The 16,917-nt window shown below is 44.4% G+C and overlaps 1 protein-coding gene across 2 annotated transcripts in view; it reads right to left on the reverse strand.

Moving 5' to 3' along the window:
- Positions 1 to 461: 461 nt before the first annotated feature.
- The window catches only part of spire1a (spire-type actin nucleation factor 1a), a 40,036-nt gene continuing 23,580 nt past the window's right edge, over positions 462 to 16,917 (reverse strand). The window contains exons 4-18 of one of the 2 annotated variants that reach the window (XM_070547362.1): positions 13,316 to 13,441; positions 10,420 to 10,494; positions 10,175 to 10,339; positions 10,010 to 10,094; positions 9,787 to 9,918; positions 7,817 to 7,864; positions 7,576 to 7,730; positions 7,412 to 7,493; positions 7,187 to 7,326; positions 5,134 to 5,154; positions 4,339 to 4,476; positions 1,464 to 1,534; positions 1,255 to 1,282; positions 1,016 to 1,170; positions 462 to 938 (exon numbers count right to left, since the gene is read on the reverse strand). In XM_070547362.1, the coding sequence (XP_070403463.1) occupies positions 680 to 938; positions 1,016 to 1,170; positions 1,255 to 1,282; positions 1,464 to 1,534; positions 4,339 to 4,476; positions 5,134 to 5,154; positions 7,187 to 7,326; positions 7,412 to 7,493; positions 7,576 to 7,730; positions 7,817 to 7,864; positions 9,787 to 9,918; positions 10,010 to 10,094; positions 10,175 to 10,339; positions 10,420 to 10,494; positions 13,316 to 13,441 (1,680 nt within the window). In that variant the 3' untranslated portion in view covers positions 462 to 679. Of the gene's footprint in view, positions 939 to 1,015; positions 1,171 to 1,254; positions 1,283 to 1,463; positions 1,535 to 4,338; positions 4,477 to 5,133; positions 5,158 to 7,186; positions 7,327 to 7,411; positions 7,494 to 7,575; positions 7,731 to 7,816; positions 7,865 to 9,786; positions 9,919 to 10,007; positions 10,095 to 10,174; positions 10,340 to 10,419; positions 10,495 to 13,315; positions 13,442 to 16,917 lie in introns of both variants that reach the window. The other variant, XM_015973807.3, reaches the window with a different exon arrangement.

Here is a 16,917-nt window from a genome sequence, read left to right on the forward strand (position 1 = left end):
GTTGCTGCTGCTCCACTTAAGAGACCAGAGGAGCCGTTTGATCACATCTATTTACAGTAGGTCTGCAACTAAAAAGGCGTTCAGAAAAAACACGTTACAATTTGGCACCAGGCACAGAACGGACCGCGCATTCGAGTTCAAAACTAAAAACCCACCCTGGAAATAAATACTAGACCACCTTTAAACCGCCTGTCATTTCAGTGAGATAATGGTAAAGTGGATCTGAGCCGGCTGAGATGATAAACATTTGGCATAAATGTTGCTGGAAGGATCGGGGAGGCAGGGGGAGGCAAGGGGAGGCGAGGGGGAGGGGCTCAACCCCAGCAGAGTGCATTTCTGTCAAAACACACTTGATTGATCTTCCTGAGTTCAAAACGTAAACAGGAACTGGAGCAGTTGTTGCTAGCTTACATCGATTGGGCCTTTGCAACATTTACATGATATTGCAGCCACCTGTAGCTTTCTGCGTCGCTCCACGATGGTGACCTCAGCAGCTTTTTTTTTTAAATCACACGCTCCACAAACTGTTGCCGCCGCCGACAAGAAAAGCATTGTTCTTTGTTCTTTACACGTTGGGGAAAAACGCAGAAACCTTTCCTGAGAGGAAAAACCGTCTGGGTTTGAGGCGCGGGAGAGGCGTTCACCAAAGTGCATAAAGCCTTGGAGCGAGGGGGCGGGGTTACACCTCACTGATGGGGCCCTCCGAGGGCATGAAGTTGATCGACCGGGACGACGACATGTAGAAGGATTGGGTTTTGCGGTTGATGCGAGCTCTCTTGGAGGCCACGGACAGGCTGCGTCTGCTGGAGGTGACCGTATCCGTGATGAACTTTTTGCAGTCGACGCAGACCTCCATGGTGACCCAGTCCTCCGTCAGCTCCTTGGGCAGCTCCAGCTCATCCTGTGACGGCGCGTCTTTGCTGCTGTTCCTGGACAACCTAAAGACACGAGACAAGCCGTCACGACCTTGCTTAGATACACACTTTAGTTCCGTCACACCAGAGCGCGGGGGGACCTTCTGCGTAGGCTGTGTCTGCCGTATCCGGATCCAGAGGGATGCTTCTCCGACTCAGCCGGAGCACAACTCCCATCAGAACTCTCCTTCGATGCGGTGCTGAGGCCCAGAGAGTAGATGGGCAGAGTGGCGTAGGGCTTAGACGGCAGGCGCATCTGAGGTTTAAGACAGAAATAGCAAAGCTCAGCACGAGTGGGATCATTCATCAGAATGTTCTGAAGTACGGAGCAGCCCTCTACCTTTCTGGAACACTGGGCGCACACCGGCCTGGAACAGATCAGAAACAGGACTTATTCAGATACCGACTCATCTCACGGAGCAATAAGCTATAACTCTTAACATGAAAACATAGAAATGTTCTTATTACAGACACCAGAGTGTAGTTGGTGACGGTGAGTTCACAGAGCAGGTAAAAATGCCAGGATTCTTATTTTCTACTTGAGTTTACCTTTTGCAGAACTGGCAGACGTAGGACCAGGTGAAGAGGGAGAACTTTTTGTTTCGACAGCAGAAACAAATCTAAAACAAAACGGATCAGAAACAAACATTAAGGTGACAAATCTGAATGTGTGAAGCGAGGCGGGGGCCGTGTGAGGAATTCTTCTGGGTCTTTTCTTATTAACTCGTTTACTGTCACTGACGACTAAAGTCGTCGTCGTCTTCCTCCGCTTATCCAGGTCCGGGTCGTGGGGGCAGCATCCCAACTAGGGAGCTCCAGACCGTCCTCTCCCCGGCCACCTCCACCAGCTCCTCCGGCAGGACCCCAAGGCATTCCCGGACCAGATTGGAGATGTAACCTCTCCAACGTGTCCTGGGTCGACCCGGGGGCCTCTGGCCGGCAGGACCTCCCCAGGGAGGCGTCCAGGAGGCATCCTGACCAGATGCCCAAACCACCTCAACTGGCTCCTTTTGATCCGGAGGAGCAGCGGTTCTACTCCGAGTCCCTCCCGAATGTCCAAGCTCATCACCCCATCTCTAAGGCTGAGCCCGGCCACCCTAAGGAGGAAACTCATTCCGGCCGCTTGTATCCGCGATCTCGTTCTTTCGGTCATTACCCAAAGCTCATGACCATAGGTGAGGGTTGGGACGTAGATCGACCGGTAAATCGAGAGCCTGGCTTTCTGGCTCAGCTCCCTCTTCACCACGACAGATCGGCTCAGCGTCCGCATCACTGCAGACGCCGAACCTATCCGCCTGTCGATCTCCCGATCCCTCCTACCCTCACTCGTGAACAAGACCCCGAGATACTTAAACTCCTCCACTTGAGGTAGGACCTCACCCCCGACCCGGAGTTGGCAAACCACCCTTTCCCGGTCGAGAACCATGGTCTCAGATTTGGAGGTGCTGATCCTCATCCCAGCCGCTTCACCCTCAGCCATGAACCTACCCAGCAAGAGCTGATTTAAAATCCAACCGCTTTTTTTTTACTGGGCGGGTATCGGAACGAGCCCTCGCACTGTGACAACAAACATCACAGATCTACAGCTGACCTTCATTCACGTACGTCACACGTCACATGATCAGGAAGCAGATTCTTCCTGATGCTTGAAGTGAGTCTACTCTTTGTTTTGGTAGTTTGGCGTTTACGTAGAGCAGAATGTTCTGTGGCTCTTTAAAGAGCAAGTCACCCCCTACCAGAGTATTACTCCACTCCCACTTCCTGTTTGAAAAATGCAACAAATGCTGTTGCTTTGCAGACCGAGAGGGCGGAGCCGCTAACAAATACACACACACACAGGCTCACAACGACATTGTGACATCATATGGTACCAGCTAACGTTCTAGGGTACCTCTTAGCCAATAGCGATGGCAGATTTAAATTCAAATGCAGTGCAGAGTTTTTACCTGACATCGGCACAACACTGACAGTTTTAGGCAGAAAATTAAAACGTTAGCTAAAATGCACTAAAGTGCAAAACTATTGACTACACGTGTCTGCAGCATGATTAGACACACACTTAAATAGTTTATCAGAAAACAAAGTCGATTTGGGGGTGACTTGCTCTTTAAAGGGACTTTTGAATTTTTATGCTTGCGTTTGCCCCCTCAGGCCAAAAACGTAACGACAGCTTCAATAGTAGGCTCGTGCACGAGGCGCGCATGCTGTACGTGCACACTCCTTAACGAAAATAACAGCTGAGACAGTCCTGTGTGTGTGTGTGTGTGTGTGTGTGTGTGTGTGTGTGTGTGTGTGTGTGTGTGTGGGGCCCGGAGGACAGAAGAACACAGCAAATTAATAAAAATAATGTGCCTCTGTCTCTGCAGCTGCACTTTGTCGTCGGCCGGCCGAACGTGCAGTGTGTCTGTGTGTGTGTCTGTGTGTGTGTGTGTGTGTGTGGCCCGGAGGACAGAAGACAGGAGAACGCGTAGCTAATTAAATAATTTGGTTCTGTACCTTTCTCTTCAGCACAGCCGACAAAGGTTTATGATGGGTCAGTGCTCCTGCATGCTCAGATCATTCCCTTCCCTTGCTTGAAAAATTGTTCCAAAATGAAAGCTGAACCCACATCTTTTTTATCTGTGAATTCAATGCCGTTCGGCGATTTTCAAATGAAAATTTGGGCATCTTACTGTAAAAAAATATACCATTAATGTAAAAAAGAAACTCTAAATTAACTATGTTCACATCCAGAATCAAACCCTGGACTTCTGCACAAGAGTCAGACATCTTACTAGAGTGTAGCTCACCTTGTAACATTCATAGTATCTGTAACATTTATATCCTTGATGACAGCTGAAACAACGTCAAACCAAAGAACGGTTCGGAGCTAAAATGGCTATTTTGTTGCTAATTTGCAGGAAATATCTAGAAGAACGTAGCTAAGGGTCCTCAGAAATGTAGCTAGCTTTGTCACTAGGCGTTAGGAACAGCGACAAAGTGGCACTGCCTCTTTCTCTGCTGCTAAAGCTACGGATAGCAAATGCTACGGGCTATGCCTGAGCGTGAACGCGCATGAAGCAGCCTGCTCGACCCGAGCATCTCTCTTTTTCTGTGATTTTACAGAAAAACAGGAAATCACAGTAAAAATGCCAGGGCTCATTCTACAGGACCAGGGCGTTGCAGGAGAATGTATGAAGAAGACATTTATTATTTCTATACATGTTTTGGCTGTCAGACTTCCTTATAGTCCAAACGCTGGCAGCCAGGGGCTTCTCTGATCAGGAAACGAGTTTAAAAAAATGCAAACTTTTTTTCTGGTGATTTTTAAAAGATTTATAAAGATGAAAATAGAAGAAAAATGTTAAAAGGTGTCGGTCTGCATCAACAGCCTGCAGAAGAGATGAAACTCCTTCAAAAGGCCATAAATGACGTGAGCTCTTACTTTTCCTTTCTTCAGAGCGGAGTAGACATCTTTGTACTGCTGAAACTTCTCCAGCTCCGCCTTGACCAGAACCTGCCTGATGTGCATCACCTCCTCCACCGTCAGCGCCAAACACTCCTTTGGAAAACTGAACTCCTCCTGCAGGAAACAAAGATCAGAGGGAATACCTGATCCAGGTAGGCGCAGAGACGAAACCGTCTAAAAGTGAAACACCTTGCACCTTTTTCCACACCGTCGAAAAACTAAAACATGCAACGAGGTGGAATGATGACATTCTCTCACACACACACACACACACACGCTGCTGTTCCTGTAAAACACGAAGCCCCTCCCCCTAACAGTAACGCTCCGTGCCCTGACCACCACCGGATGCTCCCACCTGACCGGCAGAAAGACAGAACGGGACATTCATGAAGAGACAGAAACCATCTGATCACATGAAACATGACCAACAAAATTCATTAAGCAACTCCGAACATCCCAGCGTCAGACTCCGTTACGCAATCACTTACAGTCCTCTTGTTGTTAAAGAGGCCCTGACGGCGAAACTTAAGAGTCCAGACACAAAACACAACCGTTCAGGGGTCGATACGCCTCAGAGGAACATTATTACATTAGTTTAAGTGTTGCTGGAAATGTTATTATTGTTTTAACAAGCGACGCTTCAAAGGAAAGAGGATTCATTTAGTAGAAAGCACACACACCACACACACACACCACACACACCTCCCAACATGTGTCCCACGTGTTTTATTGTCTTTATGGTGACGTAAACAAACAAACTGGCCCAGTTACCTTGCCACTGGGGTTCCCAGTCTGCTGCAGGTTGATGTAAAAACACAAACCAGATTAAACACAATCATATAAAGACGTTCAACTTCCCGTTGATGATGTTCAACACAAGTAAAAAATGCATTAAAAACACTGAATATCAAATTTATTCACTGCAGTAAAAATGTCAGAATCCTGCCAGGTTTAACATCTTCACCTGCTTTTATATCGACGGATTTGTTTCATTCAAAAGGGAAAAAGAACGTTAAACACTTGAGAAAAAGGAGCAAAGAGAAGAAAATGTCCATTTTTACAAAATAAAAGCTGCGTCGTTACATTTCTACTTTAAACGTAAACGGATTTGTTTTCATCGACTTCCTGATCTGATTTTCCAACAAAAAACAAAAACTCTTCGTTTAAATTTTCAGAATGACTTTTGAATCTTTTACTTCCTTGGGAAGGTTGCTACATACTACCGTATTTTCCGGAGTGTAAGTCGCACCAGCCATAAAATGTATAATGAAGAATAAAAAAACAAATATAACTCGCATTTTGAGGGGAAATTTTATTATTTTTCTTACAAAATCTGAGACCAAACGTTTCACATTGCAAGACAAGTACCGGTAACAATAAGAGAATAAACAACCAGGGCGCAGCAGCGCGTCACGGTCTCCAGCAGAGGATGGCGGTTTCAAACCCTCCCAGTGGGGCAGAGGAGCTGAAACCTGGACCAGAGCCGGCCCGCAGCAGCGCGGTATACATAATTTGGTATATAAGTCGCAGGACCAGCCAGACTATGAAAAAAGTGCGACTTATAGTCCGGAAAATACGGTACATACTAGGGCTGCTCAATTAATCGAATTTTAATCACAATTACGATCTGAGTTTTGAACGATTATAAAAACAAAACTAACCGATTATTTGCTCCTCCCACTTGCGCTGCCCTGAGTTGCAAATGAAGCGCTCCTCCCACAGTGTTGCCAACTTGGCGACTTTGAGGCTATTTCTAGCAGCTTTTCAGACCCCCTTCTTGACTTTTTAATCCTAAAAGTTCCTAGCGAACACCTCAGAAACATCTCTGGTAACCCTTAGCTACTTTCTGGATAACTGTCGTCGACATTTCCTGCAGGTTAGCTAAACACTCCGCCTGCACTCCGGACCGTTCTTCAGGACATTAGGAAAGGGAATGATGTAGTGATGTGTCAGTCGCTAAAGAAACAGCTCTCGGAGCCGGCTCCCTGTTGGATTAACCAGAGTGAGTGACACACACACCGCACCTGCGGACTCCTGAGCCGCTAAAAACAGCTAAATGTGCGCGTGCGGCGTGCTAAACACACGTGCAGCTTGCCCGATTGCTGTGAGACCGGGTTGGGGGGTGGGGGGTGCAGCTGTGGTTGGGACAATTATTACATTAACTGATGGACCTGTAAATAAATAGTTTATAAATAAGGTAGAAATAAGTTCCTCACGCTGATAACTAATAACTAACCTCTCTGAGGACACGGTGCTAGTGCACTCTCCAACAGCACCTTGACACGACTAAATAAATGTTACGCAACATTTTGTGAACATCAATTTATTTGCATTTATTTGTTATAAATGCGACTGTATAATTCTTGCTGTCAGTATTTGCAAGATATTGGTATTTGGGTCTGTACTGGTTAGACTTAAATGAGTTAAACCAAGGTCTATAGCCCTTGGGTCATAGACTATGAGCTATAAGTATATTGGTCTTTTTATACTGGAAATCAGGAGTTATTTCAGTGATCATCTTGTTTCTTATTTCTTTTTGTCCTGATTGTGCCCTGAGCAATTTTATGACTGAAGAAAAACAAATAAAATCAACATAAATTGAAAAATCATCCTAAATAATCAAGATCTCAATTTCAGTCACCATAATCGTGATTATTGTTTTTGCCATAGTCGAGCAGCCCTAGTACATACATATCCCTACATATAAGTACAAATACATCAATTCCTTCATTTTTTAAAGCTCCTTTCAGACTTGAACTACTTTCTCTGTTTTCACACTAAGGTGCTTCATTAGCTGTTTTACTGGTGAAAGGTCAGAACTCACCAGAGACTTGGCGCTCTGTCTGGACAGCGGCAGGAACGGGCAGACGGCGGTGGAGCCCACCTTCTCACAGCGTCTCCTCTGTAGCTGCTGATGCGTCTCAGGCTGAGGGGGGGCAGAGACCGGAGGGAGCTTCGGAGGAACTGGAGGTTTCAGACAAAAGCATGACAAATTCATCAAATGAATGTTGAAAACAGCCAGGACGAGCGACCGCGGGTTTGTTTCTACCTTTCTTTGCAACGACAGGTTCGGGAGACGCGTCTTCTACGAAGGACGTGGATTTACTGGAGCTGCTCTGTGTGGTCTCCTCCTACCAACCACAAATTAAAATACATGCCATGAACATAACAGAAATAATGGGTGGTGAAGAGGCTCATTTTGGAGATTTTTACATCTGATTCGGAGCTGTCCAGCTCGGCCAGCGCGGGCGCCTTCAGGAGCCTCTTCCTTTGGATCTGAGGCTGAACTCCTTGAGCGGTTCCCGTGGAGCTCCCGGCCAGAGACTGGGTGCTTCCTGTCAGCTTCCTCTGAGCATCTGGAGAGTCAGCTGGTTGTAAAAATACTAAAATGTTTATCCAAATCCACTCTGATTAAATACAGGAATCTGTTACAAGTTGATTAAAATCTATTTACCGGGACTTCGGAACAAATCCTGAGGCGTGCTGATGCTCTTCCCTGCACCTGTAGACCAATCAAAACGAGCTTGAGCCTAGGCACAAACGATCCTAATTCCTAGAATCACCAGAGGATTTGATGCTGTTGTGGTGCTCTACATTCAAAAATAAACAAGTGGTGTGCAGCTGAAAGCACAACGGGGAGGGGTCAGTGAGGGGGAGAGCTGCAGAATCAGAGGAAGACAATGAGCACACCCACAGTGCAAAAACATCTCGTGTTTACGTTCAGAAGGTTGACGCCACAGCTCGACTCATCTCTAGGGATGGGTACCTTTGACATTTGAATCGATCCGGTACTAATTCCCGGCACCTAGGAATCGATACCGGTACTTAACGGTACCAATTTTCGATACTTTTGAGTGTTTATTATTTTAATTCTCTTTTATAATTAAATATATATTTTTCTCAATATATAACAATATTTGATAAATATCACGATAAATAACATACAACTGTTTGTATTTTAACATCGTCCTTGTAGTTTCATAAGCTGATAATTAAACTGAAGCAAACATCTTTACTGTGAACTAAATTTACTGTGTATCTTCATTCCTTTTGCCGTACTTTTTTATTTGATTTTTCCTACTGGGAAGTTAGAATTTCCGAGGAGAAAGCGAACGCACCATTAGCTGACAACAACGGTGGCAATGGAAGCTAACATATCAAGCTAACGTTATCTTAAACAGTTTATTTAGCTGCTGGAGCAGATTAAAACGATGATGCCTCACACTTAGATCGTTGTCACTGGTTTCATCTTCACCCAATCACCCGTCGCATTTAGTAAAGTGCAGCCAAACTTTAGAGCGCGTTCATGTTCTTCTAGTCGGAAATTCGGAGTTCCGAGGAGAAAGCGAACGCACCATTAGCGGAACGGAAGCTAACAAATCAAGCTAACGTTATCTTAAACATTTTATTTACCTACCAGAGCAGATTAAGATGAGGATGTCTCACTTAGATCGTTGTTGCTGGTTTCATCATCACCCAGTTACCCATCACATTTAGTGAAGTGGACCCAAGCGTTAGCGTGCGTTCTTTCTACCATGCTGCTCTGTTTACAACTCGCTCGCAGCGACCGATGACAAAACACTCTTGCACATGCGCAGCTGTCTTGGCAAGTTCTCGTTGTGAAGGACGGGTACCGAAACGAGGCACCGTTTGAAATGATGTGCATCGGTGCTCGGTCGGTACCTTAAAAAGTACAGAATTCGGTACCCACCCCTATCTGTTCCTGAGGGCAGCGTTGTGTCACTTCTCAGGATTATTCTGATCAGGCAGAGCAGGGATTTCTAATCCCAGATGCTAAAAAAAAAAAAAAAAAAAAAAAACACCCCAACCTCCGAAAGGTAAAAGCTAAACAGACAAATGTAACAAAAGGTTGCACTGTGTTGACCCAAGTGTTCCCGGTGTTCCTATCACAACAACCTCTAAGAGACACGACAACGATGGACTCGGGTGTTTGAATCGGGGACGAGCAGCAGCTAGCGCTGGAATGACACACACGTTCCAACGAGGACACATGAACTTTACCTGATGAGTCAAAACTGTAAGACATGCTTAGTGGTCGCATGACTGACAGAAACACCCGGATTTGTGGAGAGAAAAAGAAAAGGTCAGATTGATCAGCCTCCCTGTAAAAGTTCAGATAAACTCAACCAACTCGTGTTTGATCTACAAAGACTGTTATGTAGTAAATAAATACAAGAAATTCGTTTTTTAAAATCATCTTTGGCGTACTTGAGTAACAAACTACCAGTTTAGTAAGTTCCTGTCTCGTTTACTTTCCTTAAACGGCTCAATCTGAGCTACTCTAACTCCACCGGGCTGCTAAACTCCTTTAAGCTAACGCTCGTTAGCTAGGAAACGTTCGAATGAGTAAAAAGACAAAAGCGTGAATACGTCAGACTGCATCTCTGTGGTGCTGATCCTCACCAAGGCGGTGCCTGCGAATCAAATCAGGAGAAACCGGCCGCAGCTTCCGCTCGGTCTTGATGTCCTCCAGCAGCCTCTCGTGGAGGCTCTGAGGGCGCTGGGGGTGGGGTTTAAGTTTACGGGCCGCCACCTGTCACAAGAGCAACACGGATGAGCCTCGAATACGTTTAACGATGTCGCACCAAATATCTGCCGAACTGAAATGGTTGGGTGCTACTTGCAGGGTTCAGAGGAGGTCGTGACCTGATGAACTCCAGAATAATCTCATGTGCACTTTTCTTTAACCGTGGGGGGATGTCTCCGTTCACCTGCAAGAACAACGACCATTAGGAGTTCCGTGAGATTTCTCCGTTACAAAGAAGGAAGGACGATTTTAGCGTTAGCACACCATGACTTTTCTCAGCTTGTAGCGTTTGGAGCGGATGTCATCCATTAGCATCTCGTACGGCGTGAGCTGGTACTCGATGGGCAGCGGGTTGTACTGGCGCTCCTGGACCTTCTTTAACTTCACACCATTTCGTAGATCTCTCATCACCTGTACCCAGAAGCGAGCCTGTGTGGGAAAAAAAACAATAAAGGGTTGAAGACGTGCGACTAAGTTAATCTAGAGCTGCAGAGCGTCTATAATCTCACCCAATCAGCGTTCTCCAGCTCATTGAGGTCTTTGACGGGGTCTCCGTGAGTCTCACCTTCCATTCTCCGAAGGTTCTGGTCGACAGAATAAAAAAATAAAAGAATACTGAATATAAAACTAATGCTCTAAATTCATTTATGTTCAATAAATCTGTTTTTTGCCTCCTGATTCCTCGCTGTTCTGGGTTTTATTTTATGTCTCTACGGTTAGGAGCAGCTTGGGTTGATAAGTTTGACCCTTAATCCACTCTGGAGGCATCAGCGGCGAGGAACGGCAGCGTGGCGTCGCTGCTTCAAACAGAAACCGTTACTACGGGGTTGAGCCGAACATTTCAGGCTGGCGCTAAAGAGAAGGTTCGGTTCCATTTTTGCCTCAAGTCACTTTTCGAAGCCAACATAGGGCTAGACAGGAAATCACATGCTTTCAGTGTAAAACGTCTGGTAATTTTCAAAATAAAAGACTATTGCAGTGACGCGGTTTCATATCCGTGTAGATTACATCCATACGTGTTACCTGATGGATTGTTTCGTTCCAGAAGTGCAACGGTGTGTTTTTCATGGCTTTAGTCCTGGCAGTGGAGAGGAACAACATCACATATGACATTAAACGTGATCTCCTTCTTATTGGTTTAATGATGGATGACATAAACAAACCATGACCTTTGAAGTCTCGAGAGATTTCGTGGTTTTGCGAGTCCAGCGGAGAATCCGCTCTGTGACCGAGACTCCCGCGGTGTGGATTGACGCACGGCAAAGCATGCGAGTAAACCATCCCGCTGCCCGATGATTCAGGATAAGTAGGTCGCTAATCAAGAATGTAACTCAGCTTAATCTGGTTGTTTAAAGTCAGTTGTTATGCTCAGTGCTGCAGGCACCCATGTTTACAGCTGAAACTCCATTTCCATAAACAAAACTACAGATTCTCCCAAATGCACGTTCCACCACTGTTCCCTGAATTCCACAGAGATCTCTTATTTCCAGACAGGAAAAGACAGGAATCCAAGAGAACAAGATGGTGTAAACAAAAACAAGTTACTGAAAGAACCTAATTATCAAGCATGTGTGACATCCTAGTCGTCCAAAACCTCCCTTTAAAGAGCAAGTCACCCCCTACCAGACTATTACGCCACTCCCACTTCCTGTTTGAAAAATGCAACAAATGCTGTTGCTTAGCAGACCGAGAGGGCGGAGCCACTAACAAATACACACACACACACAGGCTCGCAACGACATTGTGACATCATATGGTACCAGCTAACATTCTAGGGTACCTCTTAGCCAATAGCGATGGCAGATTTAAATTCAACTGCAGTGCAGTTTTTACCTGACAACGGCACAACACTTTAGGCAAATTAAAAGGAAAAAGGAAAATTACAATTTTAACTAACTTTGTCCGGAACTGCGCTGCTCTGGGTGGCTGCATGTTGGAGTTGTTCTGTTGACTATATGTAAGTTTAGCCTTTTCTTGGGCATTTTGTCTTCTAGTTTCTCAAGAAAAACTGTATTTTTTTTTTTGGACACTTATCTTTTCAGTTTCTAGTGCTGTGAAGCTTGGAGGATTTTTATTGCTATTTCTTAGCTTTTTTCACTTTTTGAGCATTTGTTATGATGCGTAACCATGGCAACAAGCTGGTTTACAATCGGGAGCAGCTGATTAACATTGGAAAGGCTGAAATAATACCTCAACTGAAGCCACAAATCCCAAATGAGCTACAATGCAAGCGTGGATGCAGAGTGGGAGCAAAACGGAGACAGAGAAAGAGGAAATTCAAACCATCTCTTCCATCGATCATAATGGGCAATGTGAGATCACTGGCCAACAAGATGGAGGAACTCCAAGCCCTTTCAAGGACTCAGCCAGAGTTTCGGCAGTATCGGAACCGCTGGAGGAGATAATTCAAAGAAGTATTCTCCAGAGAATCAAGAAAATGATGGACAACCCTGAGCATTCTCTTCACAAGACTGTCCGACAACGGAAGAGTGTCTTCAGTCAGAGGCTTCTTCAGTTTTGCTGCAACACTGACCGCTACTGGAGATCCTTCCTGCCAACAGCCATTGTAATATACAACAACTCGTTGACGACTTGAATTATTATTATTATTCTGAGCTACTACAGCAATCAATTTCCCTCTGGGATTAATAAAGTATTTTTGAAATGAATTGAATTGAACTGAATAAAATGCACTAAAGTGTAAAACTACTGACTACACGTGTCTGCAGCACGATTAGACACACATTTATATAGTTTATCAGAAAAAAAGTTGATTTGGGGGTGACTTGCTCTTTAAGCTTCTTAAACTGGTTTAATATGGTTACACTGGATTCTGTAAACATCTATTACACAAGACATTTGCAGGAATTTTCCCTGCTGCTATTGCTGGGGAGCTCCAACTGCATCATCTCAACTTTGATTCAATCAGGGCAACAGGAGCAGGACAGAAATGTCCTTTCATGTATATTTTTAAAAGCTTGATTCATTTAGTCTAAAAGCTCCTAAAATAACATCCAGAATCATTAGTCTGAGGTAGATTTTGGATTAAAAGAACATTTTTATTTGTTTATTGGAATTTTTACATAAACATTTTTCATGTTTGAGCTTCAGTTTGTTTCTGTTATCATAAAAAGTCTGTTTTTCTAAATCGTCTCGTTTCTTTACAGTAAAGTCAAAGTAAAACAAGAGTTTGGTACTTTTCTGTTTGTTTCTCTGTTCGGTGAGTCTGCAGGTTTCACCGTTTATTTCACCACTGATGGAAAATAAAGGGATTTTCTGTTCTGTTCTAGGATTCATGCTGAAAACTCTCCCACTTCAGGAGCATAAACAAGAACTTTAGTTTTATTTGTCATTTGGCTAAAAGTTGTTACACTCTTCGATTTATAATCCAAAAGTTTGTTTTACCTCTTTGGCACTTTTAATCTTCTCCAGGAAAGTCCGCAGCTCCCTGGTCTCGGCGTAGAGAGCCCGGCATACGGCTTGGTAATGGTTCGGAGCGTCCAGCGGGCTGGGCAGGTGGGAAGAACAAATCTATGGGAGCAAAAAAAGAAAAAAAGAAAGAAAAAAAAAGGAAGAAATATGAATAGTTTTGTTTCTAATCCAGAGTTGGACTTTGCCTTAAATGCTCTTCTTGTTTAAATAATTCCTCTTCTTGCTGCAGTTTTCCCAGGTTTTTGAAGCATTTGGCCATTTTGATTTTTATCAAGTCTCTTCAGTCGCAATTAAAGCTTCCTTCCAGAGTATTTCTCTTATCCGATGGCACCATCTAGTGGCTGACAAGCGTATCACACAAAAATGCTGTTCCTCTGTTTTTTTAAGATGGCGACTTCACGTTTCTGTTTAAAAACGTGCTTCTGTAGCCGACAAACAGAGCTAAAACACGCCGTTTTACGAGTATTATTCTGATGTCATGTGTTCTCATATATTTATATTTTAGAGACTTTTTTGTCCGTGAAAAGTTCATCAACTCTGCATCAGCCTAGCTATTCCTTAAATTTGAAGCAGGTAAGCGGTAGTCTAACGCTATTGGTTAGTTCTGGTCGGCACTCAGTTTCCTATTGCACGGAGCTCTGCCGGGCACGGGGCGTGTTTAGCAAAAAAAAAAAAAAAAAGACGTATTGCTTGTATTATATCACAGTACATGATAAGATAATCACTTTTACGGATATCTGACAAATCATACCTGATTTCTGAAAGAGGAAAACTCCGGAAAGCAGCTTTAAGTTATTTGTTTGTAAATAATATATTTAAAATTGCCATTTAACTTGATTTTTTTATTTGCTCTGTTTCAAAATAACATGATCTTATACTTGCTATTTTATCAACTACAGATCTTCAATCTGCATTTATAGTTTTTTTTAGAACATTCTGAGAAGTTGAACAGTTTTTTTTGTTATCCGGTTCTTAAACATGTAAAAAAAAAAAAAAAATAAAACTTGCATAAGCCTCGTTAAAATTTTGCTTTTTTGTCGATCAGCACATTTTATGACCGAGGCTCTAATCAGAATATTAAAACGCACTGGTCGCTATAGGCAACAAGCCAGAAGAAACAACGTTAATAGGTTAGAATTTATGCTAGAAATAAACAGCAAATATTGTTTGATAAAACCTGTATTTGACCCAAATTTTTTTATTTAACCCTCCCACTGTCTTCATGGGTGACCCCACGAGGAAAGTTGACCATTGAGCAGGATTGATGGTTTATCCCTTGAGGTCCACGTGCCTGCCAAGTGGACCCATGGGGTCACCCATGAAGACAGTGGGAAGGTTAAAATAAAAAATGATTTGTTAACATCACTAATCTAATAACTGAGGCGTTTCAGCCTAATAAACTCTTTTAGTCACACTGAGCAACGCTCCCGTCCTTCAGGCCATGCCGACAGGACTTCTAAAAAACACGAAACTAGAAAAGAGGAATTCCAGCCCAGTGAACCTGCTGGTCCTGCCCTTGCTGCTGATTGTAATGATAATAAAAGAGTAATGGAGGAACCAGACGAAGGGCATACCTTCATGTTTGTCTAATGGGCTTGGCTGGGCTGACTCAGCACATTAAGCTTTTACAAGGAGAGGATGCCGGAGAAGTGAAAGTCTTTACTGCTGTTTGTGCTAAAAATAATTATCTGTAGAAAAACATTCTGGTAGAACATTTCACCTGAAACTTCTAAAGAATGGGGGCAATAAAACTTATTTACTGCGTGTACCAACAGACATGAACATGTAGACACTGTTGCTGGAGAGCATAACAGCGTCGCCACCATATTGGGTGGGTCTCTTCACTATCCAAACCCAACAGGAGTCAACACAGCGTGGGCAACTATGCCCGTTTTTGTGCAACAGCCATTGAAAACAAATCACGTGGGATTACTATAGACTTTTCTAGCCTCCCTGTTGGGATTTTATATTTTATTTTATTTTAAGTGATTATGTGCATTTTCCCTGGTGAAAGGGGCCAGTACATACAGAAATCATTGCAAGCCAGCTGTATTTTTGTGTTCAGAGTAAGACCGTACCAACGGATGGTCATTAGGGTCAAAAATCCCTGGAAGCACAACCTCCAGCAAAATGCCAAGCACATCAGACTCCTTCCATCCCTGATAACGAGTAAGGAGGTAAATGTGTAAAACAACAATGTTTATGACGGGTGAAGGATTTGTAACTGTTGATACAAAACAGTACGTGCATTTTGTCCTCACAGGCTCCCATAGAAGGAAACACTGCATCTAACAGCGTTGCCCAGAGACCTATTTGTATGGTTATATCAGGGCGTCCCTCCAGAAAATGAGTTAAGCCTGGCGGCTTCGGCCGACCGGGGGGGGGGGGGGACGACGACACACGACTGGGGTAGGTGCACACGTTCCGCTGATGTTTCTCACCAGTGTCAGCTGATGGAGGGCTCTAGTTTCGTTGCGCCATTCATGCCAGCGGATACGGTAGTGTCGGGGAGGGGGCGGGGCATGATGCTTAGCCTGGCTGGCGGGCCGCCAAGCTTATAAAACGCTGGGGAAAACCCTGGGTTATATGTTATGAAGCCGCTGATAATTTTCAACAACTGGGCATCATTTAATTCCTTTTCAACAACATTTCAATAAATAGCTCCAGAGATCAACTGTAAAAACTACACGTTGTCTCTTTCAATCTTCCGGCTCTTGGAGGGTGCAGATGCTTTTTTCCTCCTCTCCTTCATATCTTATCCTCAAGGCCCTTTGTCTGTCTCTGTGTGCTGAGTGCACAGCTGCTTTTGCATTTTTTCTGGAAACTGAAATCACTAAAATGGATCTCGACAGCTGGTCACTCAACACGATTGATAGAATTTTTTCAACGAGGAGAATGGGAGAAGGGGCTCCCGGATGCCCCTCCGGAACAGACCCAGTTGGACACTTTATGGACTCCTGGAAACAGTGGAACTTGATTTGTTTATCTCAGCTGTCTGTGGAGGACTCTGAAGACGTGTGGATATTCGTGGTGTTGGTGTCAGGTTTCCTGCTCATTGGCCTTGGAGGCTACCTGGCTTACCGGAAAATTAACGAGCGGTCGAGGACTATTGGCCTGATCCCTGAGCTCAGAGATGGTTTGCATCACGCTGTGAATTCACAGACTCACATAATTGTCGAGACGAATCGTAAGCTTGGAACTTTGGCCGAGATTCATTCATTGGCACAAAAGATGGATGCCATCAAGGAGAGAGTGGACGAATCGGCACGGATTGGGATAGTTTAATGTCCATTATTGGGATTTTGAGAGGTTGAGGACCAACAAACTGTAAGACAGAGAGAGGAAATTATCTCTGTCTGGCCCCAAAACAATTTCTAATCGGAATCTGGCGCCCTTGAGCCTGCAAGGCTCCAACGAAAACTCCCCCCTCAGAAGACATGTGGAATGTGCCGTCGCTATGGCAACTCAACTCTGTCTCCTTTCCCAGCCTGGGCGGGACTGCGGGAAGGCCGCTGAAATGTTCCAGAGTCACTGCAACCCTCCAACCCTCAATGCTCCTCCCCCCATCCACACTG

Source organism: Nothobranchius furzeri, chromosome 19, assembly GCF_043380555.1.
Source record: "Nothobranchius furzeri strain GRZ-AD chromosome 19, NfurGRZ-RIMD1, whole genome shotgun sequence".
NCBI classification, from domain to species: domain Eukaryota; kingdom Metazoa; phylum Chordata; class Actinopteri; order Cyprinodontiformes; family Nothobranchiidae; genus Nothobranchius; species Nothobranchius furzeri.